This window comes from Oryctolagus cuniculus, chromosome 2 (genome assembly GCF_051225735.1).
Source record: "Oryctolagus cuniculus isolate XC-2025 breed Fujian yellow rabbit chromosome 2, ASM5122573v1, whole genome shotgun sequence".
Lineage (NCBI taxonomy): Eukaryota > Metazoa > Chordata > Mammalia > Lagomorpha > Leporidae > Oryctolagus > Oryctolagus cuniculus.
In genome coordinates, this window is record NC_142868.1 from 10,691,751 (window position 1) to 10,716,741 (window position 24,991).

General features: G+C 45.0%; 1 protein-coding gene across 9 annotated transcripts in view; it reads left to right on the forward strand.

The window, feature by feature from the left end:
• The window catches only part of CC2D2A (coiled-coil and C2 domain containing 2A), a 152,314-nt gene that overhangs the window by 101,055 nt on the left and 26,268 nt on the right, over positions 1–24,991 (forward strand). For all 9 annotated transcript variants that reach the window (XR_011386194.2, XM_051830185.3, XM_089326957.1 and 6 more), the window contains 8 exons: positions 290–437; positions 2,120–2,258; positions 4,639–4,842; positions 7,557–7,649; positions 15,975–16,066; positions 19,570–19,737; positions 22,482–22,587; positions 23,090–23,199. Coding sequence is in view for 8 of the 9 variants with exons in the window: in XM_051830185.3 (XP_051686145.3) it covers positions 290–437; positions 2,120–2,258; positions 4,639–4,842; positions 7,557–7,649; positions 15,975–16,066; positions 19,570–19,737; positions 22,482–22,587; positions 23,090–23,199 (1,060 nt within the window). In the remaining variant the exon portion in view is untranslated. The remainder of the gene's footprint in view (positions 1–289; positions 438–2,119; positions 2,259–4,638; positions 4,843–7,556; positions 7,650–15,974; positions 16,067–19,569; positions 19,738–22,481; positions 22,588–23,089; positions 23,200–24,991) is intronic.

A 24,991-nucleotide genomic window follows, 5' to 3' on the forward strand; every position in this document is an offset into this window, starting at 1 on the left:
ATCAACAAAATTCATTGTCTTCTACTTAAAGTTTCTGTGGTTTTCAACTCTAGAAATTCTATTTAGTTCTTTTTCAATGTGTTTAATCATTTCTGATAGCTGTTTGTCCTTACTTCAGACTCTGAATCGTTTATCCATTCATTCATTATTTTGTTTAAACACTGGCTTGAATTATTTGTCCCACCCCTACCATCCCCTGCACTCCAAGTTCCTTCTGTCTGTCTTGTTAACATGACAGGCTCACTGCCTCTGTCTAAACAACATCCTGTTGAATCTGGTGTTTCCCTAGGAGTGCCATTCTCCTTTGAAGCTGATGGCAGTAATCAACTCATTCTAATGACCTCAGGGAAAGTGTCCCACAGTGTGGCCTGGGCCATTGGAGAAAATGGGATTCCTTTAATTCCTCCCTTGTCTCAGCAGAACATTGGATTTCGGAGGTAATACATGGTTTAGCATAAATTCATGAGCAGTGTCAATGTTATCATTGAAGATACCCCCGGGGGAGTGAGGAAGCTAGCAGCATCACATTCCTTGCTTTTTTGTCAGGTGCCTGTGTTTTCAAGAGGTTGTTGTTGTTTGTAAGGTAAAAATTAAAATATGAAAAGCCTAACAAATATCATGTCTATCAGTCAGACACAGTGAGGAGCACTTGATATCATCTTCATAATGACTCTCTGATATATATTTTCTCTCTCTGATACTCGAGGGAGGCACACAGCACATCCTTGCATACATCTGGCCTTCGGAAAGGTCTGCTGTTAGTGATGATTGGACTAGAACTTTCTGGTTACGTGGAATCTCTACTCTCCAATCATCGTCCTATTGCTGAGTGTTCAGTCTCTCCTCCAAGCAAAGAGAGGGCCTCTGGCCTAGCCAGTGCTCCCTAGTGGTTCCTCTCCATGATGATGCTTATCCAGGCTGTCTGGCTCCTAGGGCCCAAGACGTAGAACTTCTCCTATTGTATCTCCAAGACATGTCTGAGGTGATCACCATTCTAGGCCGTGGTTGCCTCATCTCTTAAATAAAAGGATTTTTCCTAATCGTTGAGAAAACACTTTACAAGTCACAGGCTGTCATTTTCAAGCTGTGGGAAACAGATGAAGCTTGTTTTATTCCCTCAGTGCGCTCTCCATCCATAAACCCACTACTCACATCCATTTGATAAAAGCATGAGGAAGGGCAGCTATTTGGCACAACAGCTTAAGTCCCTGCTTAGGATGCCAGTATCCCATACCAGAGGGTCGGATTGAGTTCTGGCAACCACTTCTTATTCAGCTTCCTGCTAATGTGCCTGGGAGGCAACAGAATAGGACTCAAGTTCTTGCTTGAATACCCATGTAGGAGACCCAGATGGAGTTCCCGGCTTCAGCCTGGCCCACCCCTGGCTGTTGAAGGCATTTAGGGAGTGGACCAATGGATGGAAGATGTGCGTGTCTGCCTGTGTGTGTCTCTGTCTCTCTCTCTCTTTAAATTAAAACAACACAACAGCCACAAGGAGCTGTGGCTCTGCCCTTTCTAGGTCAGGAGTCACTTCTGATGGAGGCTTGGTTGTGCCGTGGAGTGTGAGCATTTTGCACTGATTTCACTTGAGTTTAACGCTAGACACACTTCCTGGGGATTACAGCTTCCAGGGCCCCAGGAGAGGAGGTAGCGCACAGTGTGCATCAGGGGAGATGAGGATGACTAAAGCACCCGCTTGACTTGGCCACGCTCACCCCCTCGGCTGCCTTTGAATCCCCTTTGCCAAAGCCAATGCTGGAGATCAATGTGTAAGCGATGCTTTTTGCTCCTGGTTTGTCCTCAGCCCAAGTGGGTTCCAGTGGCCTGGCATGTAAGGCTTTAGGCCTTCTCACCAGCCTTCATTGCTGTGGTCCAGGGACTGAGAGGGCATAAGGCACTGTCAGGCCCTGGGCAGAGAATGAGGTGCATCTGTGTCTCTTCAGTTCCCGTTTCTTTTCTTGTTCCTATGGCGTGGTTAACAGTAATCAGCAAGTAAAGGAAAGCAGTGAAAGTCCTTCCTTTATAAGATTTTCTCTTAGGGAAGGAAAAAGCTTGTGTTTCTGATGCAAGTGCTATGTGTTACAGTCAGTCTCCTGCAATCAACTTGCTTTTCTTCCAGTGCTTTGAAGAGAGCAGACGCCATCTCGTCAATTGGCACATCGGGACTGGCAGACATGAAGAAGTTGGCCAAGTGGGCAACAGAGTCCAAGCTCGACCCAAATGACCCTAACAATGCCCCTCTGATGCAGCTCATCTCGGTAATGTGCCAGTTACAATGTGGTGAGATAGTCCAGCTGATGGCCAGCCCTTTACCCATTTCCTTTTACACTGTGTTGGTCTATGCAGTCGGCTTAAGAGCGTGAAGTGCTGGGTTGAGCAGCAGGACTAAATTGCAGCTCAGCTGCTTCCCTGTGCCGCCCTCGTGGGTAGGCAGGAGCTACTCCATGGAAACACCGAGCTGGACACACAACCCATGGGCAGGAGGTATCGGCTGTTGCTGTTGTGACCCTACCGGCAACCTCTGAAAAGCGCTAAAGACTTTCTGCATTCTGTAGAGAAGAAATTGGCATCCGAAACTCAGTCACTTATTCAAGCTCACCGAGGTAGTAAGTCAGTCCACCTTGAAAGCACCTGGTCTTTCCATCACCCCTTAAAGTGCTAAGTATGAACTAGATAAATTGCTTTTATTCACCATAACAGTCATTTCTTTCTTCAGTGAATTTATAAAGAAAATGGAACATGGTTTGATAAATTCTTTCTTCATATCAAATACGATTGGTTTTACTGCCAGTGCTTTGCACAGAAGCAGAATGAACGAGTAGGTTCTCTGGAGGGTGGCCACAGCATCACATTCTCGTGTCCTAGACATGGTTATTACCACGAGTTCATCACTAGGATAATTGTAACCAGGTGGAGAATTCTCATCACGCGTCTCATCCTCTCAAACAAGCTTTGATTTACTGACATTTGTCATTCCAAACCCTCCTTCCAACCTGTGCTTCTTCATGTGGATAATAGAAATATTAGAAAGAGCAGCCGTAGGCCGGCGCCGTGGCTCACTAGGCTAATCCTCCGCCTAGCGGCGCCGGCACACCGGGTTCTAGTCCCGGTCGGGGCGCCGGATTCTGTCCCGGTTGCCCCTCTTCCAGGCCAGCCCTCTGCTGTGGCCAGGGAGTGCAGTGGAGGATGGCCCAGGTGCTTGGGCCCTGCACCCCATGGGAGACCAGGAAAAGCACCTGGCTCCTGGCTCCTGCCATCGGATCAGCGCGGTGCGCCGGCTGCAGCGCGCCGGCCGCGGCGGCCATTGGAGGGTGAACCAACGGCAAAAGGAAGACCTTTCTCTCTGTCTCTCTCTCTCTCTCACTATCCACTCTGCCTGTCAAAAAAAAAAAAAAAAAAAAAAAAAAAAGAAAGAGCAGCCGTATTACCTCCAGCGCAGTCCGTTCTGTGTAGTTTTGAAGTCCTCTTGCTCTTGCTGTCTTTAAATCTGCAGTGACATGGATGCACACGTGAACATCACATGCATCATTTTCTTTTTAACTTTTCATCTTTCCCTAGAAGAATAAAACACAGGAATTCCCCTCCAGGCTGGGATCTTGCTAAAAATCGGAATTTTCCATAAGGTAAAAGCAGGCTCACTATGCCAGTCAAATCTCTACTCACTGGCTTCCGCCTGCCCAGGAGCAGATCACAGTCGCGAAGCAGCATGTGCTAGCCCACACTGGCTCATGTGTGTGTCCTCAAGCTGTGCTGCCTGTGCCAGTATACAGTGGCTCTGGAAGTTGGCTCTCCTGGATCCCTCTCTGGCTTACTTTTCCCCCATGAGCATGGCTGTGAGGGGCTATTCAGAGAATGCAGGACTGAGGAGCCGAGTGGAGCTAGCAGACTGACTCTGGCACCTTGATTTACATATATGCATAAACACATCCAGAGGTCATGTCTAGGAGCAGGCACTGTGGCGCAGCTGGGTAAGCCACCACTCGGGATCCCTGCATCCTATGTCTGAGTGCTTGGGAGCTGGCCCTGGTTTCTCTGCTTTCAATCCAGCTTCCTGGGACTGCAGTGGATAATGGCCCAAGTATTTGGTTTCCTGCCACCCACATGTGAGTCCCAAATGGAGTTCCAGTTTCCTGGCTTCAAAGTGGCCCAGCTCTGTCTGTCATAGTCACCTGGGGAGTGAACCCTCCAGTAAAAGATATCCCTATATCTCTTTGTCTTTTATTCTGTCTGTTGTTCACCTTTCAATTAGTAGATAAATCTTTAAAACAAAAAAATCGTGTATATACTGGCCTTTATATACACTGTGTATATGAGTGATCTCATTTCTAGTAGGCACCAGCCAGTAACACTGGGGTCTGATATAAATCTCTCCCTTCAGTGTATATGTTTGCCTAGAAACATTATTAGGGGAGTATGCCCACCAAAAGTGAAACGTGCAGCTTTTATTATTTTGGGTGGGAAAAATTATTTGTGATACTTCTTGTAGCTGCCAAATGTATGTAACAGTATCTGCTTCATCATTACAGTGTTTCAAGTCTCTCACTCTAAAACTGACAAATGTTCCCAAAAGCTTGGTACCAGCTGTGTTTGGATGAAGCCTGCCTGCGGTATGAAGTCTGGTTGTTCTGTTTGTCACAGGTTGCCACCAGTGGCGAGTCTTACGTCCCTGATTTCTTTCGACTGGAACAGCTACAACAGGAATTTAACTTTGTGTCCGACGAGGAGTTAAACAGATCCAAACGATTCAGGCTTCTTCAGCTGAGAAACCAGGAGGTGCCAGAATTCCGAAATTACAAGCAAATCCCAGTGTATGACCGAGAAATTATGGAAAAGGTATTCCAGGTAAGAAGCCACTTGAGAGGTGTTAATGCAATAGTGGAAAATCTGCTTTGCCACGTGGAATACTATTACATAGATATTCTGTGTTGGAAGTGGTGGTGTCCTGCTCTCAGTAGCAGGGTTGGTTTCCTTTAACAACGTTTTTTAAACTTTCAAAAAAGATTGATTTATTTTGGATATTGGAGTTACAGAGTAAAAGAGAAAGAAACAGAGACATCTTTGTTTCATCTGTTTCTTCCATCTGCTGGTTCACTTCCAGATAGTGGCAACAGCCAAGGCTGGACCAGACTGAAGCCAGGAGCTTCTTCTGGGTGTCCCATGTGGATGATAGAGCCCCAAACACCTGGGCCATCTTCTGCTGCTTTTCCCAGGCCATTACCAGGGAACTGGATTGGAAGTGGAGCAGCCAGGACATAAATTGGCACCCATATTGGAGGTGGCATCTCAGGCAGCAGCTTTATCACTATGCCCCAATAGCATTTTTATATATAACTTTTCTATAATTTGTCTTGTATTCAACATGTGAATAATCTCTTCAGGGGCAGTCACTGAATCATAGGTGCAGTGATCAAGTTGCCAAATGAGATGTCTATATCATGTCAGAGTTCCTGGGTTTGACTCCTAGCTCTGCTTCTAATCCAGCTCCCTGCTAACGTGCACCTTGGGAGGCAGTCAATGATGACTCAAGTGGTTGTCTCTCTGTCACCTATGTGGAAGAAGATCTGGAATGAGTTCCAGGCTCTTGACTTACCCCTGGCCCAGCTTCAGCTATTGCAGGCAGATAGGATACTTTCCCTCTCCCTTTCCCTCTCCCTCCCTCCTTCCTTCTCTCTATCGCTCCCTCTTTCTCTGTGTCTCTGTCTCTCTCCATTTTAACTTCATCTATTTCAAATAATTTTTTAAAAATGCTTTGCCTCAGTATAATGACCTATAAACTAACTAGGATTTTTGAAACAGTTGGTTAAATTGCCTATAATTAAAATTGTAGGATTGAAAACTACCTTAAGGGTATGGTAATTATTCCTGCCTTGGTTAAGAATCCAATTTCATTTTAAAGCAGTAAGTACAATCAGCTCTCTACATCTATGAGTTTCACTCCAACTGTAGATGAAAAACATTCTGGGAAAAAAATTGTATCTGCACTGCACATGCACATGATTTTAGTCATTATTCCCCAAGCAATACAATGTAAGGAATATTCATATCATATGTCAGATCACTATAAGTATCTAGAAGTTAGGTATTGTGAATAATAGGTGTTATAAGTAATCTAGAAAAAGCATAAATCTACAGCAGGGTATGTGTAGGCTCTGTGCAAACACTACATCGTTTTGTAGAGGGACATTGAGCACCCGCAGATTTTGACACATAGAGGGATCCTGGATCTGAATGGATGCATTACCTCAGCACCACATACAACACGCAGTGACAAAGCACTACAGGAACAACTAGACGGGTAGAGTATGTACAGCCTTGGGAACAGCAGGGCACCCATCCTAGGCAGGAACAGCCAGCTCACAGGAGGACAAATCACAGCAGGCATGGGTAGGCATGTGTATGAAGAAGCCTTTCGGGAATTATGGGTATCAGGCTGTATAGATGGAGCTGCTGGATGTGTTGGTCTTCCATGAAGGAAATGAAAATTAATAGAAATTAATGCCATTATGGTTTTTTCTGCAGAAATATTCTTGGAGAACATTTTCAAAGCTGCTTTGATCTTCCTTGTATTCATTTGTACTTGTGCTCCTAAGGAAAACAAACCCAATTTTTAACCATCTTAGACACCCATGGGAGGTTGGGTGATGAAATCCAAAAGTAGGGTTAAATGTCTAAAGCTGTGTAGATGCAGGAATGCACCTGTCCCTCAGGGTCCCCCATCCCTGCCTCCCCCCCCCCCCGACCCCCGACACACACACACTCAGGACCTGCCTGCTGCCAGGCACTTGTCCATCCTGTCTGGCTTCTTCGAGGTGGTGGTTTCATTGTCCCCCTCTGCAGAAAGGTTCCCTCACTTGGCCACGTGGTCACCAATGTCATCCATGCTTACATCCAGTGGTTTCATTCTGCAGAGAAATGTATCCTCTTGTCTCAAGTTCAGAAATCTAGGGTACAGTTCAGACTCCCTGGGCCTGGATAAGGTACAACTACTGGGCAGGAAGAGAGGCAGGGAGAGTGTGACAGTTCCCAGGGGCATTCACATGGTTTTACTGATAGAAAACGGACAGGCCTGAGCAAAGCCAAAACTACCTGTTACCCTCCTCCAGGGAGATGACCCAAGTCAGCTGCAGCCAGATGTCATGTGATAATGGTAAATGGTTTAACTGAGGCTTTTCATTGTTTTTTGTAATTCCTTTGCTTAAAATAGAGCAGGCAACACAAAGTGGGGGCTTTGGCTGATTTGCTTGATAAGCGTGGCATCTTGAATTATAATGGCTTTCTCTTAAATGTCCAAGGCCTCTCTTTCTTCCTGGATGACCTCTCTAACGTGTAACTCTCTTCTGCTAATTCTCTTCACTGACCAGGCAGTTCAACCAGCTGACTCAGAATTCCAGTTATTGCATCAATGATCCGTTCTGAGCCAGGAGTTAGGAGGAAAGTGCAAGAAACATGTACAACCCTAATTTATTACTTCAGTCACATACGATAAACAATGCTCTAATTCTAGGAAATCCATCAGAGAGTACTTTAAAATCAAAAATTATTCTTTTTAATTTTAGGACTATGAGAAGCGGTTACGAGACAGAAACGTAATAGAAACCAAGGACCACATAGACACTCATAGGGCCACAGTAGCCAAGTACCTCCAGCAGGTAAGAAAGGCTTTTTCAAACAAGCTCTACAGGGGGAAACAGGCTAGCATCCTACAATGGGAAGTCCTCCACTCCTGTACAAATCTGTGTGATGTCATGCAAGCCACTAAACTTCTCATTTTCTCATGAGTACAGACATGTAGTTGACTGACAGCTGTCTTCACCGTCTAATGATATGAAACCACTAGGTTGTGTCCCAGTTCATTATTGGTGTTTATGATAATAGGGAGGTGTTTAAGAGAGACTCAACTTCTAAGTTGTATTTTTCTGACATCTGAATGTTGCATTGCATAACAATGATCCTCTTTGTAATCGGGGGAAACAGTTTATAAGCTACATGAAAACTGTATTGTGCACTAAAATTAAAGTTGAGACACCCTTTCATTGGTTCTTTTCTTTCCTGATTTTCTTTTTCTTCCCTCCCTCTTTCCCTCCTTCTTTCCATAAACTTAAAAGAAATGCTACAGTGACTACACTGCATTTGTCCTACCAGCTAAGCTACCCTGTAGGTTATATTTTAAAAAAATTATGCTGAGAGGTCCTCTATTTAAATTAGGAAGCAGTTAATTCTGGAGTACGGAGGGAGAGCCCAAGGTTGTGGTATAGCAACAGGACGAGTTATGCAGGGCAAAATAGATAGTTAAAAGGAGAGAGGATACAAAATGCAGATAGAGCCGTGGGAAATTCGTACAGGGAAGCCCAAGAGTTCAACAGAGACTGGGCAGGTCCATGCTGAAGGAGCCAAGAAGAAAGGGAAGTGGCAGAGGTGCGGCAGAGGCTCAGTGGAGACGCAGATTGGGGAGGCTGGTGCCACCCCCTAGCAGACGAGGTTAGAGAGGAAATCGCGGGTCCACAGAGCTGCAGATAGTGGGAGGGGGAGCTTGGTGAACTGCATGTGAAGTTCCATGCGGGAAGAAAGAGAAGGTATAGGGGAGCAAACGACAGGTCGGGCATGTCCCTGTCCATCTACATCTCCCCACTCCCTCAACCAGAATTGCAGCCGGCTGGGAAAAGCCATATTGAGTGTTTACATTTTCGAACGTAAGCAAGGGGCTACCACATTTGCCTCAGGTACACACGCCCATCAGTTGCGGGGGCCTCCTCACCACATCCTCTACCCAGGAATGAGGACCCCGACATTTCAGAGTAATTCCTTCCCCACCACGCAGGCTGTACAACAAGGAGAAGTCCTGCATATCGAAAACTCGAACTTGTTTCATGCATCACTGAGAAGCGAGCTGGGCCCCCCAGTAGGCGGGGCTTAGTGTACCAGAGCTCGAACCCACCCCCATCACCATGGAGAAGTGGGTTGGACTCCAGGAGGCGGAGCTGGGTGCTTCCACTTGCGAGGCACAGACACATAACAGAGGGAAATCTCACCCCAAGCACAAAGAAACAAAGAGAAAAGCAACCAGAAAAAAAATACACAAATGCTGAAAAACAAAGGAAAAACCCTAAATAAGAATAAGGAAGACACTATGAGCCCCCCAAAGGAACACTGTAACTATTCAATAGTAGAAGGTGAAGAAGATGAGATCGAGGATATACCAGAAACAGAATTCAGAAAATTAATCGTCAGATTACTTGGGAGCAATCAGAAGCAAATTCCTGATCTAAATGAAAAGTGCTCCCAAGAAATTGAGATATTAAAGAGAAGTCAGACAGAACAAATACTAGAAATGAAGAATTCAATAGATCAAATAAAAAATGCAGTGGAAAGCCTTAACAACAGAATAGGTGAGACAGAAGAAAGAATATCAGAACTAGAAGATAAATTTCTAGAAATATTACAGTCAGACCAAATAAAAGAAGAAGAAATTAGAAAACTAAAAAACATGGTTGGAAAACTAAGAGTCTATCAAATGACCCAACACACAGATCCCCGGAATTCTGGGAGGCATAGAAAGAGAAAGGATTAGAAGGCCTTCTTAATGAAATAACAGAAAACTTCCCAATCTGGAGGAAGAGACATCCAAGTACAGGAAGTACACAGAACTCCCAAGACACAACCAGAAAGATCTTCACCACGACACATTGTAGTAAAACTCTCCACAGTGAAACATAAAGAAAAGATCTTACAATGTGCACAAGAGAAACCCCAAATCACATTCAGAGGAAATCCAATTAAACTCACTGCAGACATCTCATCAGAAACTCTACAAGCAAGAAGAGAATGGTGAGATAAATGCCCTTTCCTAAGAGAAAAACTGTCAACCCAGATTACCGAACCCTACAAAGTTCTCATTTATAAATGAAGGATCTTCCACAATAAGCAGAAATTGAAAGAAATTGTAACTACTCGCCAGTCCTATGAAAGATGCTTAAGAATGTGCTACCCACATAAACACAGAAACGTCACTACAAAAGAAAATGAATGCAGAAAATGACCCAGCAAAAAGTACAAAAAGGAAATCCAAACTACAAAAACAGGACTATTTATGAAAACATGGCAGGGCAAAGTCAGTACTTAACAATAGTCACCCTGATTTAAGTGGTTTCAACTCCCCAGTTAGACAGGCAGAATGGATTAAAAAAGAAAACCCATCTATTGTTGCCTACAAGAAACACATCTTACAAAGATGCACACAGACTGAAAGTAAAAGGAAGGAAAAAGATAATCCATGCTAACAGAAACCAAAAAAGAGCTGGCGTGGCAATCCAAATATCATGTAAAACAGACTTTAACACAAAAACTCTTAAACAAAGAAGGACACTATATAATGATTAAAGGGTCAATTCAACAGGAAGATGTGACTATTATTAATGTATATGTACCTAATTACAGGTCACCTGGCTATTTAAAAGAAATGCTAATTAATTTAAAGGGAGATATAGACTCAAATACAATGGTAATGGGAGACTTCAATACCCCACTTTCAGCAATGGACATATCAACCAGACAGAAAATTAACAAGGAAACAATAATCAACACCATAGAACAAATAGACCTAGCAGATATCTACAGAACCTTCAACCGTACAGCCACAGAATAGCCATTTTTCTCAACATTGTGTGGAACTTTCTCTAGGACTGACCACATTCGAGGCCATAAAGAAAGCAAATTCAAAAAAATTGAAATCATGCCATCCATCTTCTTGGACCATAATGCAATGAAGCTGGAAATCAGTAACTCATGAATCTCCTGAATATATGCAAACACATGTAGACTGAACAACATGCTCCTGAATGCACAGTGGGTCATAGCAGAAATCAAAGGAGAAATCAAAAGATTTCTGGAAACAAATGAAGATGACAACATAACATATCAAAACTTATGGGAAACTGCAAAAACAGTGTTAAGAGGAAAGTTTAAAGCAATTGGTGCCTACATTAAGAAATTGGATGGAGACCTCTGTACACAATGTGGAATATATGTAGGTGTGTGTAGACATTTTGAAAATAGTATAATGAGGGGCTGGCATTGTGGCATAGCAGGTTAAGCCACCACCTGCCATGCCAGCGATGCATATGAGTATTGGTTTGAGACCTGGCTGCTCCACTTCTGATCCAGCTCTCTGCTGTGCCTGGGAGGGTGGTGGAGGATGGGCCAAGTCCTTGGGCCCCTGCACCCACATGGGAGACCCAGAAGAAGCTCCTAGCTTCAGATCAGCACAGCTCCAGCCCTTGAGGTCAACTGGAGAGTGATTCTGCGGATGGAAGACACCCCCCCACCTCTACTTCTCTGTTTAGCAAACTAAACCCAAAACTAGTAGAAGATAAATAAAATCAGAGAAGAAATCAACAAAATTGAATCCAAAACAATCATAAAAGATCAGCAAAATGAAGATGTTTTTTGAAAAAACAAAAATGTCACACCATTAGCCCAGCTAACCAAAAAAGGAAGACCCAAATCAACGAAATTAGAGATGAAAAAGGAAATGTAACAGACACCACAGAAATAAAAAGAATCATCAGAAATTACTATAAACAGCTGTATGCCAAAAGACTGGGAAATTTTTAAGAAATGAATAGATTACTAGGCCAGTGCTGCGGCTCACTAGGCTAATCCTCTGCCTTGCGGCACCGGCACAACGGGTTCTAGTCCCGGTCGGGGCACCGGCACCAGATTCTGTCCCGGTTTCCCCGCTTCCAGGCCAGCTCTCTGCTATGGCCAGGGAGTGCAGTGGAGGATGGCCCAAGTCCTTGGGCCCTGCACCCCATGGGAGACCAGGATAAGTACCTGGCTCCTGCCATCGGATCAGCACAGTGCGCCAGCTGCAGTGCGCCAGCCACAGCAGCCATTGGAGGGTGAATCAACGGCAAAGGAAGACCTTTCTCTTTGTCTCTCTCTCTCTCTCACTGTCCACTCTGCCTGTCAAAAAAAAAAAAAAAAAGAAAAAGAAAAAGAAAGAAATGAATAGATTACTATACAAATACAACCTACCTAATTTGAGCCATGAAGACATAGAAAACCTAAACAGACCCATAACCAAGAATTGAATCAGTAATAAAGACCCTCCCAACAAAGTAAAGCCCAGGACTAGATGGCTTCACTGCTGAATTCTACCAGATAGTTAAAGAACTAACACCAATTCTTCTCAAGCTATTCAAAACAATTCAAAGGGAGGGAATCATCCCAATTTTTTTTTGTAACACCAACATCACCGTAATTCCTAAACCCAGAAAAGATGCAACAGATAAAGAGAACTACAGACCCTTTTTTATTCTATCAGTTAGTATTTGCAGACACTAGTCTTGTTTGACTCTTAGACCTATAAGTGTGATCAATTATGAACTGAAATTGATCACTTAGACTAGTGAGATGGCATTGGTACATGCAATCTTGATGGGATTGTATTGGAACTAACTGAGAATAAAAAAGGGAGAGAACGATCCAACATGGGAAGTGGGATACACAGCAGACTTGTAGAATGGCAGATGTCCTAAACAGCACTCTGGCCTCAGAATCAGCCCTAAGGCACTCGGATCTGGCTGAAGAGCCCATGGGAGTATTTTAGGCATGGAAAACCAAGATACTCTGGGGAAAAAATAAATAAAATAAATGAAAGGTCTCTGCAAGTGAGATCCCGATAGAAAGAATGGGCCATCAAAGAAGGAGGTACCTTTCTCTGAAGGGAGGAGAGAACTTCCACTTTGACTATGACCTTGTCTAAATAAGATCAAAGTCAGTAAACTCAAGAGGCTGCCATAGCCTTGGAAACTCATGACTAGAGCCTAGGGAGATTTCTGTCGTCATAAACAAGAGTGTCAAATTGTTAATTCAACAACAGGAGTCACTGTGTACTTACTCCTTATGTGGCATCTCTGTCCTTAATGTGTTGTCCAATGTGAAGTGATGCTATAACTAGTACTGAAACTGTATTTTACACTTTGTGTTTCTGTGTGGGTGCAAACTGATGAAATCTTTACTTAATATATACTAAATCGATCTTCTGTATATAAAAAGATAATTGAAAATGAATCTTGATGTGAATGGAATGGGAAAGGGAGCGGGAGATGGGAGGGTTGCAGGTGGGAGGGAAGTTATGGGGGGGGGAAGCCATTGTAATCCATAAACTGTACTTTGGAAAATTATATTTACTAAATAAAAGTTTTAAAAAAGAACTACAGACCAATTCCCTGATGAACATAGACACAAAAATTCTGACCAAATTAATCAAACATAAGAAATCATTAACCTGGACCAAGCAGGATTTATCCCTGGTAAAGAGGGATGTTTCAATAATCACAAATCAATCAATATGATGCATCACATTAACAAACCGAAGAACAAAATCTATATGATTATCTCAATATATGCAGAGAAAGCATTTGATAAAATACAACACCCTTTCATGCTAAAAAATCAGCAAATGGGGTATAGAAGGAACATTCCTCAACACAATCAAGGCAATTTATGAGAAACCCATAACTAGGGTCCTATTAAATGGGGGAAAGTTGGAAGCATTCCCACAGAGATCTGGAACCAGACAAAAATGCTCACTCTCACCATTGCAATATAGTCCTGGAAGTTTTAGCCAGAGCCATCAGGCAAGAAAAAGAAATCAAAGGGATTCAAATCTGGAAAGAAGAAGTCAAACTATCCCTATTTGCAGATGACATGATTCTATTTAAAGGGGATCCAATAGACTCCACCAAGAGACTATTGGAACTCATAGAAGAGTTTGGTAAAATAGCAGGATATAAAATCAACACACAAAATCAACCTTTGTACACATAGACATTGCCACAGCTTAGAAAGAACTCCTAAGATCGTTCCCATTCACAATAGCTACCAAAAAAAAAAAAAAAAAAAAAAAAAAAAAAAAAAACTAAATACCTTGGAATAAATTTAACCAAGGATCTCTACAATGAGACTTACAGAACATTAAAGAAAGAAATAGAAGAAGACACAAAAAACTGGAAAAACTTCCATGTTCATGGATTAGAAGAATCAATATCATCAAAATGTCCATTCATCTGAAAGCAATTTAGAGATTCAATGCAATACCAACCAAAATGCCAAACACATTCGCCTCATATCTAGGAAAATTGATGCTGAAATTTATATGGAAACACAGAAGACCTCGATTAGCTAAAGCAATCTTATACAACTAAAACAAAGCCAGAGGCATCACAATACCAGATTTCAAGACATACTACAAGGCAGTTATAACCAAAACATCCTGGTAATTGAACAAAAACAGATGGATAGACCAGTCGAACAGAATAGAAATGCCAGAAATCAATTCAAGCATCTACAACTAACTTATATTTGAGTAGCTAAAATCAATCCCTGGAGTAAAGGCAGTCTCTTCAACTGGTGCCAGGAAAACTGGATCTCCACATGCAGAAGTATGAAGCAAGAACTCTACCTTACACCTTACATAAAAGCCACTCAAAATGGGTTAAAGACCTAAATCTATGACCCAATTCCATCAAATTATTACAGAACATTGGGGAAACCCTGCAAGACATTGGCATAGGCAGAGTTCCTGGAAAAGACCAAAGAGGCACAGACAATAAAAGCCTAAATTAACAAATGGGATTACATGAAATTGAAAAGCTTCTGTACACCAAACACTCAGGAAAGTGAAGAGGCAACCAAGAGAATGGGAAAAAATATTTGCAAACAATGTAACTGATGAAGGATTAACAACCAGAATCTACAAAGAGATCAAGAAATTCCACAAGAAAACAGCCCAGTTGAGAAATGGGCCAAGGATTTAAACAGACATTTTTCAATACAGGAAATCCAGATAGCCAACAGACACGTGAAACAATGCTCATATCACAAGCTGTCAGGGAAATGCAAATCAAAACCACAATGAAGTTTCACCTCAAACAGAATGGTTTTCATACAGAAATCAACAAACAAGGATGTTTGGGCAAGGATGTGAGGGAAAAGGTGCCCTAATCCACTGTTGGTGGGAATGTAAACTGGTAAAACCACTATGGAAGACAGTTTGGAGATACCTCAGAAATCTGAATACAGAGCTACCATACAACCCAGCCATCCCACTCCTGGGAGTTTATCCAAGGGGATTGAAATCCACAAAAGAAAATAGTTATCTGCAGCCCCATATTTATTGTAGCTCGATTCACAATAGCTAAGACATAGAATCAACCTATGCCCATCAACTGAAGACTGGATAAAGAAATTATGGGATATGCACTCTTTGGAATTCTACACAGCTGTAGACAGACATTTGCAACAAAACAGGTGAATATGGAAAACATTCTACTTAGTGAAATAAGCCATTCCCTAAAAGACAAATAACACATGTTCTCCCTGATCTAGGATAAGGAAGAGAGCACCTAAAAGGAAACTTGCAGAAGTGAAATGGATGCTATGAAAAGCAATGGCTTGAACAGCCCTTGTCTTGACTGTCAAGGAATAGTTTTTTATTTATTTCACTTTTATTTGTTTTCTTTCTTAATACCATTGGTTGAACTCTTTATATGCATATGATTAATTCTATGTTAAGTAAATTCAATTGAAAATAGATCCCAGTAAAAAATATGAGTGGGAATAAGAGAGAGAGGAGCTGTATAGTTCTACATACATTCCTACAGACTTCTAACAGTAAAGCTAAAAACTTGCCATGAGACTCCAAATCCCATTAAGCTCGGTGTTAATATGATCACTTTAACATATAAGATGGTATTATTAAGTGTTTAATTGATCATATAGATAGGATTAAGTGTCAAAGGGATCATATAAATAAGATCAACTGTCTGGTAATAACAGTAGATAGAATTAAAATTAATACCTGGATGGGGGGAATGGGACCAAGGGTGGGACACTGAGGTAACATTGGTTGTAAAGAGTGACCCCCAAAATTTAATAAGAACATTTTACGTAAAGCTGATTTCTTCCCTCAGGTTAGAGAATCAGTGATAAATCGTTTCCTGATTGCAAAACATCATTTTCTTCTTACTGATTTGGTAGTAGAAGAAGAGGTTCCCAATATCAGGTAAAATAATTAAAGCCACTATCATTATTTCTTATAAAATGTTTTATTTGCTTCTGTTCTATGAAAGGTGTCATGTACTTTTTTTTTTTAACAATCATATGGTTTGGGCCAAGTCTAATAATGGAGACCAGGCTACACCTGATTAAGGCCTTGTGATGGCGACAGCTTAGACATTTTCTGTGAGGGCAAGTTGCCTTCCAGCCTCTCCTACCACCCTCCAGTGGAGCCATCGGACCTCCCACTCCTTCAGAGTCCAACTCATCAGCCTCATCTAATGTTTCCCCACTTCCATTTCTCTCCTGCACACACTCCCCCTACCTTCCTAATCTCCCATTGCCAAGGCTTCCTCATAACCTCCTGTCCATAGTGGGCAGTGGAGGTGGCTGAGTCCTTGCCCTCTGAAGTGCTGGCATTGGAGGCTTGGTCCCGGCACCACGCTGGGAGGCAGAGAGCTGGGGTGTGTGCTTATTGAAGGTGAAGGGCAGCAGAGAAAATGGATTTTGATGTGGAAATCGGGAATTAGCTCCCTGTTATTTAGAACGATCCTCGGATGGTCTCATCTAGGGCTGGGTGCACAAAAGATGATGGCTAATTCCCCATAAGATGGTCCTGTGTGGTCCGTTAACTTCATGACCTGTGAGTCAATCTCTTGGTCTCCTAGGATGGCTATTCCATATGATTTACTTCCTCTCCACATACAGTTGAGAAGGATACAAAAAAATTGGCCGGCGCCACGGCTCACTAGGCTAATCCTCCACCTAGCGGCGCCGGCACACCGGGTTCTAGTCCCGGTCGGTCGGGGCGCCGGATTCTGTCCCGGTTGCCCCTCTTCCAGGCCAGCCCTCTGCTGTGGCCAGGGAGTGCAGTGGAGGATGGCCCAGGTGCTTGGGCCCTGCACCCCATGGGAGACCAGGAAAAGCACCTGGCTCCTGGCTCCTGGCTCCTGCCATCGGATCAGCGCGGTGCACCGGCCGCAGCACGCCGGCCGCGGCGGCCATTGGAGGGTGAACCAACGGCAAAGGAAGACCTTTCTCTCTGTCTCTCTCACACTGTCCACTCTGCCTGTCAAAAAAAAAAAAAAAATTGTCATCCGCGTCAGCACCTTTCCTTGGCTCCACCTCCGTCCATGCACAGGGGGGAGGCCACACCCACACAAATTCATTCAAAGCCTCTCTCTTTACTCCTGGCCCAGAGTCTAGTCATTGAATGTTTTCGCAGTCATGAAGATTACACTTAGAATAGATGATGATTTTTCACATTGTTCTTTTTCTTTTCTTTTTTTTCTGCTTTACTTTCTGCATTAAGTTCTGAAGGCTCAGGGTATGTTCTTTCTCCTTTTAATTTCAGTTTGTTCATAGTTTCTGTGTGTGATGGGCCCAGCCAACATGGTGCTGCCATGCTGACTGCTGTGGAAGCATCACACACCCTGGGAGAGGGAGGGAGTGTTGGTAAAGGGAAGGGGTTGTCACGTCGGCACCCTCGGCAAAGCCGTATCTCTGAGGCCCCCAATTGGGATTAGGTGACCATCCTAGCACTGTGACTGAGGATAAGTGCTATATAGCCTGCGGCTTGAGGTTAAACCCCAGCTCCTTCTCCTATTAAGCTTTCAGCAAATAATAGCATCTCTTAGAGCCTCTAGTTTCTAAACTGAAAAATGGGACAACTAGTATACTTATATAGACCAGCAACTCATACAGGAGGTACCTAGAATTCTCTTTGATACCTCAAGGGTGAGTCTGCTTGGCAGCTCTTATGTGCAAGACCCTGGCAATCAAACGGAAACGGCAGCTCCTGCAAACCTCCTGGGATTCCTCTGGGCCCTCTCTGCCATGCCTAGACAGCAGCTGCTGGGCTCTCATCCTCAGCAAAGATGGCTGCAGTCAAGAGGCCACTCAGCTGGTTCTGATACTGGGCAAAGAACCATAAGCACCAAAGCCTGAGACTGTACGTAGCTGGTGCTGTTCTGTGGCTCTGTGGCAAGTCATTAGTGTCAGCTTCTGATGCAGAGTCACACCCGTTTTCCTCTTCACCCTCTGGGCTAGAACGTATTTGCTTCATGCATCTTTCTCCCTCAAATCACTGGCCCTGTTGTCTTCACCTTCCTGGAAGAGTTTGTTGGATACCATCTCAGGATTTGGAGAGATGAAAGAGCCTTCCACTCTTTGTCCACACCCTTCCTCCTGCCTCCATCTCCTCCTCTTCCTCCAGCATAACCACTGGCATCATAGTCATTGTCATCATCCCATTGTTAACTGAAAAGTCAGAATCTGGTGGAGAAATCAGAGTTGACGTTCATTCAGCAAGTCAAGTTTAGATCTAAACTCAGAAAAAACCAGTCCGATGCTGAGCTCACATGTCTGGGTTCAAGTTACAGGTCTTATACTTTTCTTACAGGGTGAGTCTATGCATTAAGTCAGGTTAAACAATGCTGACTTGTATTTGGCTATTGACCACATTGAAAATCGAAGAATACCTCACTGAAAACTGGAGAGTACTTGGTACCAGCTAGCAGACTTGGTTATTGATTAAGCAGGGGCATTCCCATCCCACTCTCGTTTCCACATGGGCTGAAATATATACCTATATGCAGGAGTCATTCACCCCTCTTCCCACATGGCCCTAAGAGGGAAAGCTCACTCCTCCTTAATGTATGGTAGATGTTCCTTGCCCTTGTTAGGGTTGAGGTTGGTTGCAAGGCTCTGTTACCTGGGAACTGGGTAGCACCTTCACATTACTGACAGCACCTGGGTGACTTGGCCTCTACAGAATTTAAGTTCAGGTGATTTTAGGCATCCACAAGGTGCTAGACAGCTACTGGTATGCTCCGCTCCCCTCCTCACTTCCTCTCAATGAGCGCAGGAAGTAGGTATTACCCCATTTTACAAGTGGTGAAACGGAGACCTACAGAGGTGAAATTATTTGCTCAATAGCCAAGAATGGAGCCAGGATTCACACCCAGTTCTAGCTCCAGAGAGCAAGAGACCCCAGGAACTGCCCCCGAGGGCAGGTTATACCCACAGTCACGTGACCAGAGTATGTCCTAACAGGTGCTCAGAAGAGCAAGTGCCCCTTGCAAATGTAGCTGCTGCTTTGCAGGAGACACTGGTCCTGAGAGACAGGTCAACCTGCCATGGGGAAGGCAGACAGGGAAAGAGAGGTATTCCCTGTGCGGGGACTGGCAAGAGGAAAGGTGACAGACAGGTGGGAGAGCACAGGACACATGTGAAAGACTGGTGCATACGCCACAGAGATCAAGGTAGAAAATGCAGGCAGAGCCGTGCTAGGGCTTGTTTTCCTCGTGTGAGTAGCAGCTAGAATCAACCTTAAGAATCCATGCAGTGGGATCCTCCTATGCGGAAATTGTTAGACTGTTTCCACCCTCCTTAAAAAGACAAAGAGCTGTTCAGGGGCCTAGGAGAGAGCTCGAGGCCGAGTGGGAGTCATTTCACAGTATCCAGACCGCTGTTTTCCTTTGGGTCCTGACTCTCTCCTGTGTCTGTTAGCATTCTGGGCCTAAGCCTTTTCAAGCTGGCAGAACAAAAACGACCACTGAGGCCACGAAGAAAAGGCCGGAAGAAGGTGACCGCCCAAAGCCTCTCGGACGGAGACGTCAAGCTGCTGGTGAACATTATCCGGGCTTACGACATCCCAGTGAGGACACCGACGCCAAGGTGAGAGCGCTTGGAACAGCCCTGGGTGGCAGGTGCTGGGCCCCAGCCACGTACAACCTTCTTTATAGCGGCTCACTCTCGTGCTTAGCATAGATCTCAGCAGGGCCTGTGAGTTCTCGCTGGCAGCATGGCCCTCCTGTTTGCAAGAGGTTGCAGTTCGGTCAACTTAGGCTACAGGGATCGGGGTGGGTGGGTATTGGAAACATCTCACAGAACCCAAGACAGGAGGCAAAGCTGAGCTACGTGGTGGACTGCGGGGACTAAGAAGGAACTCCTGAGGCCCCTCCATCTGTCACTCGATTCCCTGAGTTTCCATCATGTTCCCCAGGTGCTGGAAGTGGTCCCTGCAGCCAGCTCCCAGCAACCAGGTATCATCTCAGGAGAGGACCTGAAGGTGATAACTTGGGTCAGGATTGATCCATGGTCTAATTACCTACAGCCAGAGAGGCAAGGGAAGGACCAGCCATGGAAGTGGGAACAGTCCTCAGGGAAGAGGGTGTGAGGTGTCTGCCGTGGTTCTGGAACACACGTGCTGGGAGCGAATGTGACTTCTCTTTTGTTATGTTCAGGGAGATGGGTTCTGACTACCATGGCTCACTACCCTGGGGGCAGTGGGGAGCCCTCAGCCATAGGCGTTTCCTATGCCCTCGCAGAGCAGAGACAGGAACTGCTTTTGGCTGGAGCCCTGATTAGGGTAATGAGAGAAAGTAGCATTTACTGGATATTCACCATGGTTCCAGCACCGCGCTAGGCACATTTGCCCATCTTATTTCATTTCGCGCTTAACTACCATTACTCCCTTCGTTTGACACAAGGAAAGAGGCAGGAAGGGGCTTGTCCTGGTCATTGAGCTGCACTCCCTGTGTCACCTTCTTCCCCTTTAATGTGTTCCTTCCTCTCACTCCAATATTCTGCCCTAGTTTCCTATTTTTTTATTTAAGGGAACAAATTTCATGCAGTTCATATATAAGTTTCAAGAGCATAATGATACTTCCTACCCTCCCTGCCCCGCCTGCCTTCACAGTTTTCCTTCCTGGCTGCTGCTTTGACCTGTCACAGGACATCCTGTCATCACCAACCACTTCCAGTGCTTTGTGCCCTGGAATCTGGCCCATGGCATTGCTTTCCCCAGCCCACAGGCAACCCTTTCACCCCGCTTGCCTCAAAGCTCAATTCTGTGGAGTGAAAAACTGTTTTAGTAACAGAACACATAGGTGTTTCTTTTATGGTTGTCTATATAATAGTTCAAGTAGTGCAGCCTTTCATTCACGTGTCTCAAGGAAGGTAGTTGGTCCTCCGTGCTACACATCTCAACCGAGCTGCATCAAGACAGCTCAGAAGTCAGGTTTCTGCTAAGCCTGCCTGAAACTGTACCTTTCCCTTGCTTGCACCAACAGGGCTCTCAGCTCTGCACTCCTACAGCCTGTGCCCATCCCTCTAGTCTGACAGTTATTTCACCCATGAAATTACGTTTGCATTTCTGTCTTCTGGTCTAGACTGGGCTGAAGCGGGGTCTGACTTGTCTTTGCATCCCCACAGTATAGCAGGTCCTAAGTGAATCTTAATAATTAATTGACAGTTTTGCAAAGAGAAAAGGTATTTTTTTTTTCTGGTAGCCATTAAATTCCATGTTCAACTTTGGACCCTGAGCTGTGAAAGGTTTTGGTAGAAAGGGACGATGTATACTTTGCCCAGTGACGAATGCAAAAACCCTTGGTAAACCTTAATGTTCAGTGCAAATATGAATGTGGGTTATTGGTTGAGAGTAGGAGGGGCCTGGTAGATTCTCTGGAGATAAATTTCATTAGTTCATGTAAGAATAGCGGCTGAAAAAGGAAACCGAGTAAACTCATTGGTCCTGACTCAAGCTGGGAGTCCCTGAGCCTGCTTTCCCAGGGAGACTGGCAGAGGGCGCTGTCGGGCCTGGGATGTGCAGCTCACCTGGGGTCAGTGGTGAGCGCAGGGTCGGTGAACATTTGGCACAGCAGGTAAGCCACGGCTTGGGATGCCCACATCCCACATCGGCGTGCCTGGGTCTGAGTCTTCTCTTCATTGTGGCTTCCTGCTAATGCACACACTGGGAGGCGGCAGGTGTTGGCTTCAGTAGCTGCATCCTTGCCAGCCATGTGGGAGACCTGGATTAAGGTCAGGGCTCCTGACTTTGGCTGTCCTGGGCATTTGGGGAGTGTAGCAGCAGACGGGAAATCTCCTTCTGTCTCTCTGCCTCTAAAATAATAAAAACTTTAAATTTGGGCTTAATGGAGAGAGGGAGAGAGGGAGAGGGAGAGGGGGGAGAGAGGAGAGAAAGAGAGAGGGAGTGGGAGGGAGGGAGGGAGAGTGAGAGTGAGAGAGAGAGAGAGAGAAAGAGAAAGAGAGAAACTGCTGTGGAAGAGAGCTAAAACTGGGTGAAGACAAAGACAGGCAGGCTGGTTGGGAAGCTCAAGAATCTGCTGAGCGCCTGCAGCTCTCATTCATGGAGGAAAACCTGGTTCCTGTCCAGGCATTCCTGGGAGGGGACGGGAGAGGAGGCGGCTTCCTCTGTTCTCAGCCAGACACACGTGCCAGAGTCAGAAGGCCCTGGTAATCGTGAGGAGGCTGGAGAGGACCAGACCCTCCTGCTACCCTTCTGAAATGTCAGTGGCTTAGAGAGAGTGGACTGTCACAGCCGGCAGCATCACCATTCATCTTTGAGGGAAGCATCTTCTCTAGACTCTCATTTATTTCCACGTGTTTTTCCCTTCTAGCAAATTCCAGCAGCCATCAAGGTCTTCAAGGACTTTCGTCGAAAAGCATGCTGCCTCCCCAAGCACACACAGCCCCACCCACAGTGCTGACTACCCCCTGGGCCAGGTGAGAGAACACAGTGCCAGATTTCACCTTGAATCTTGCCCCTTATTGCTTTTTTAATTTTTAAAAATTTTGTTAATTTATTAAAGAGTGTTCCCATCTGCTGGTTTACCTTCCAAATTCCCACAATAGCCGGGGTTGGGTTGGGGCTGGAGTCAGGAGTCGGGAACTTAGTCCAGGTCTCCCATGTGGGTGGCAGGGACCCAACTACTTGAGCCATCACCTGCTGCCTCCCAAAGAGGCAGGAAGCTGTGTCAGGAGCTGGGGCTGGGTATGGAAGGCAGGGACTGATATGGGATGCAGGCATCTTAACCAGTGTCAACAGCTAGACCAAATGCCTGCTCGCACCGCTTCTGTTTAAAGACTCACCAATAAGCCTCACAAACATTCTTGCTTTCCACTTCATTTTCTGTAGAAACATACTATTAGGAAACACATTCTACCTCTGCTAAGAAGCGAATAATTCTACTGACCTTATCAACTCATGATCTGCTCTTGGTTTAAGGTTTTGGTACGCCCCTTTGTAGAAGTCTCTTTTCAGCGGACGATTTGCCATACAACTACAGCTGAAGGGCCAAACCCCAGCTGGAATGAAGAACTTGAACTTCCATTTAGGTAAGCATGTTATTCTCATTCAAGAACTATAAGATACATTGAGGAAATGTGGAGGAGATAAAAGACTCAGAAGAAAATGGCTTAGGTGAAAGATTTGAAATTGACACATGAGAAAAAGATCCAGGTGTCCTGACACCCAAGTCCTGCATCTTCCCTCCTCTCCCACTGCTCACTCCATCTAAGAGTAAAAATGGAAGGGCCAGTGCGGTGGCACACCAGGCCAGATTTCCATATGAGCATCAGTTCAAGTCCTGGCTGCTCCACTTCCTTTTTTTTTCTTCACTTTTAAGATTTATTTTTATTTATTTGAAAGACAGAGTTACAGAGAGAGGTAGAAACAGAGAGAGAGAGAGAGGTCTTCCAACCACTAGTTCACTCCCCAGATGGCCACAACGGCCGGAGCTGTGCTGATCCGAAGCGAGGAGCCTGGCACAGGGGACCAAGGACTTGGACCATCTTCTACTGCTATCCCAGGCCATAGCAGGAGCTGCATCGGAAAAGGAGCAGCCAGGACTAGAAATGGCCCCCACATGGGACACCAGCACGGCAGGCCAAGGCTTTAACCCGCTGCACCACCGCACCAGCCCCATGCTCCACTTCTGATCCAGCTCCCTGCTAGTGGCCTGGAAAAAGCATCGGAGAATGGCACTAGTCCCTGGGCCCTGCCACCCATATAGGAGAGCTGGAAGAAGCTCCTGGCTTTGGCCTGGCCCAGCCCCAGTGGTCGTGGGCATTTGGGGAGTGAACTAGTAGATGGAAGATTTCTCTCTCTCTCTCTCTCTCTTTCTCTGTAACTCTGCCTTTCAAATAAATATATAAATCTTTAATAAAAGAATAAAAATGAAGAAATATCCAACTTTTGAGATTTGGGCTCATTTTTGGCTCGGCGTCTTGCACCCCAAGGTTTCTCGCTGACTGCTCACACTGTCCCTACTCTGCTTTTCTTTCTTACCTTCCGTCCTTAGACAAACTTGGAACCTCCTGGTTCCCATCAACTACACTTTCTCCTTCATCAGAAATACTGTGGCCTTTCCAAAGTCTGGTCAAAGGATTTTTTAGATATTTAAAAGACATTATTTCAATGTTGGAAGGGATCTTAGAGATTATCTAGTCCAAGCTTCTACTCCAATGGAGAAGAAACTAAAATCCAAACAGCCATGGCGACTTCAAGTCACATAGTAATGAGAGAAACCAGGATTAACATGAGCTAAGTTAGAAAAGAGGGCAGAGACCACAGTTATACATGGAGCAAACAGAAGAGTTGAAGGCAAATGCTCAGTAGAGCACAAACAGTACCCTAGACTCCCATCGTGTCCTGGAGAGAAATGCTGGACCAGGCCAGCCTGGTCTTGGCTGGGTTGTTCCAGCCAATGAACCTCACCCCTACATTGCTTTACTACTACATGGGAAAATAAGTGAGAGGCCGTACCCATTCGACTAGCCACAGAGTAAGAGGAGGTGAGTGACAGGAATGGCCTTGCTGCAGAAGCCCTGCTGGAGTCAGTTTCAGAAGTCCACAGGTGGCTCGAGTTTCAGTTGCAGACCTTGAAGCCGCCCATCGAGTCACCTCCGTCCTGGCCGGTGAGCTCCTTGCACAGCCTGCCATGGAGGGTGGGGGAACAAGCCAGCAGAGGGTGCTCATTTCCTTTCCACTGTAGGCACTGTATTACAGTACCCGGAAACAAATCCTCCTACCTCTGCTCCTGTGTGGGTCTTTTTCAAGTGTTGACATTTAAATGCTCATCATCTCTGATCTGCCTGTCTTCACGCTTCCTGGGCGTGGTTACTTTGC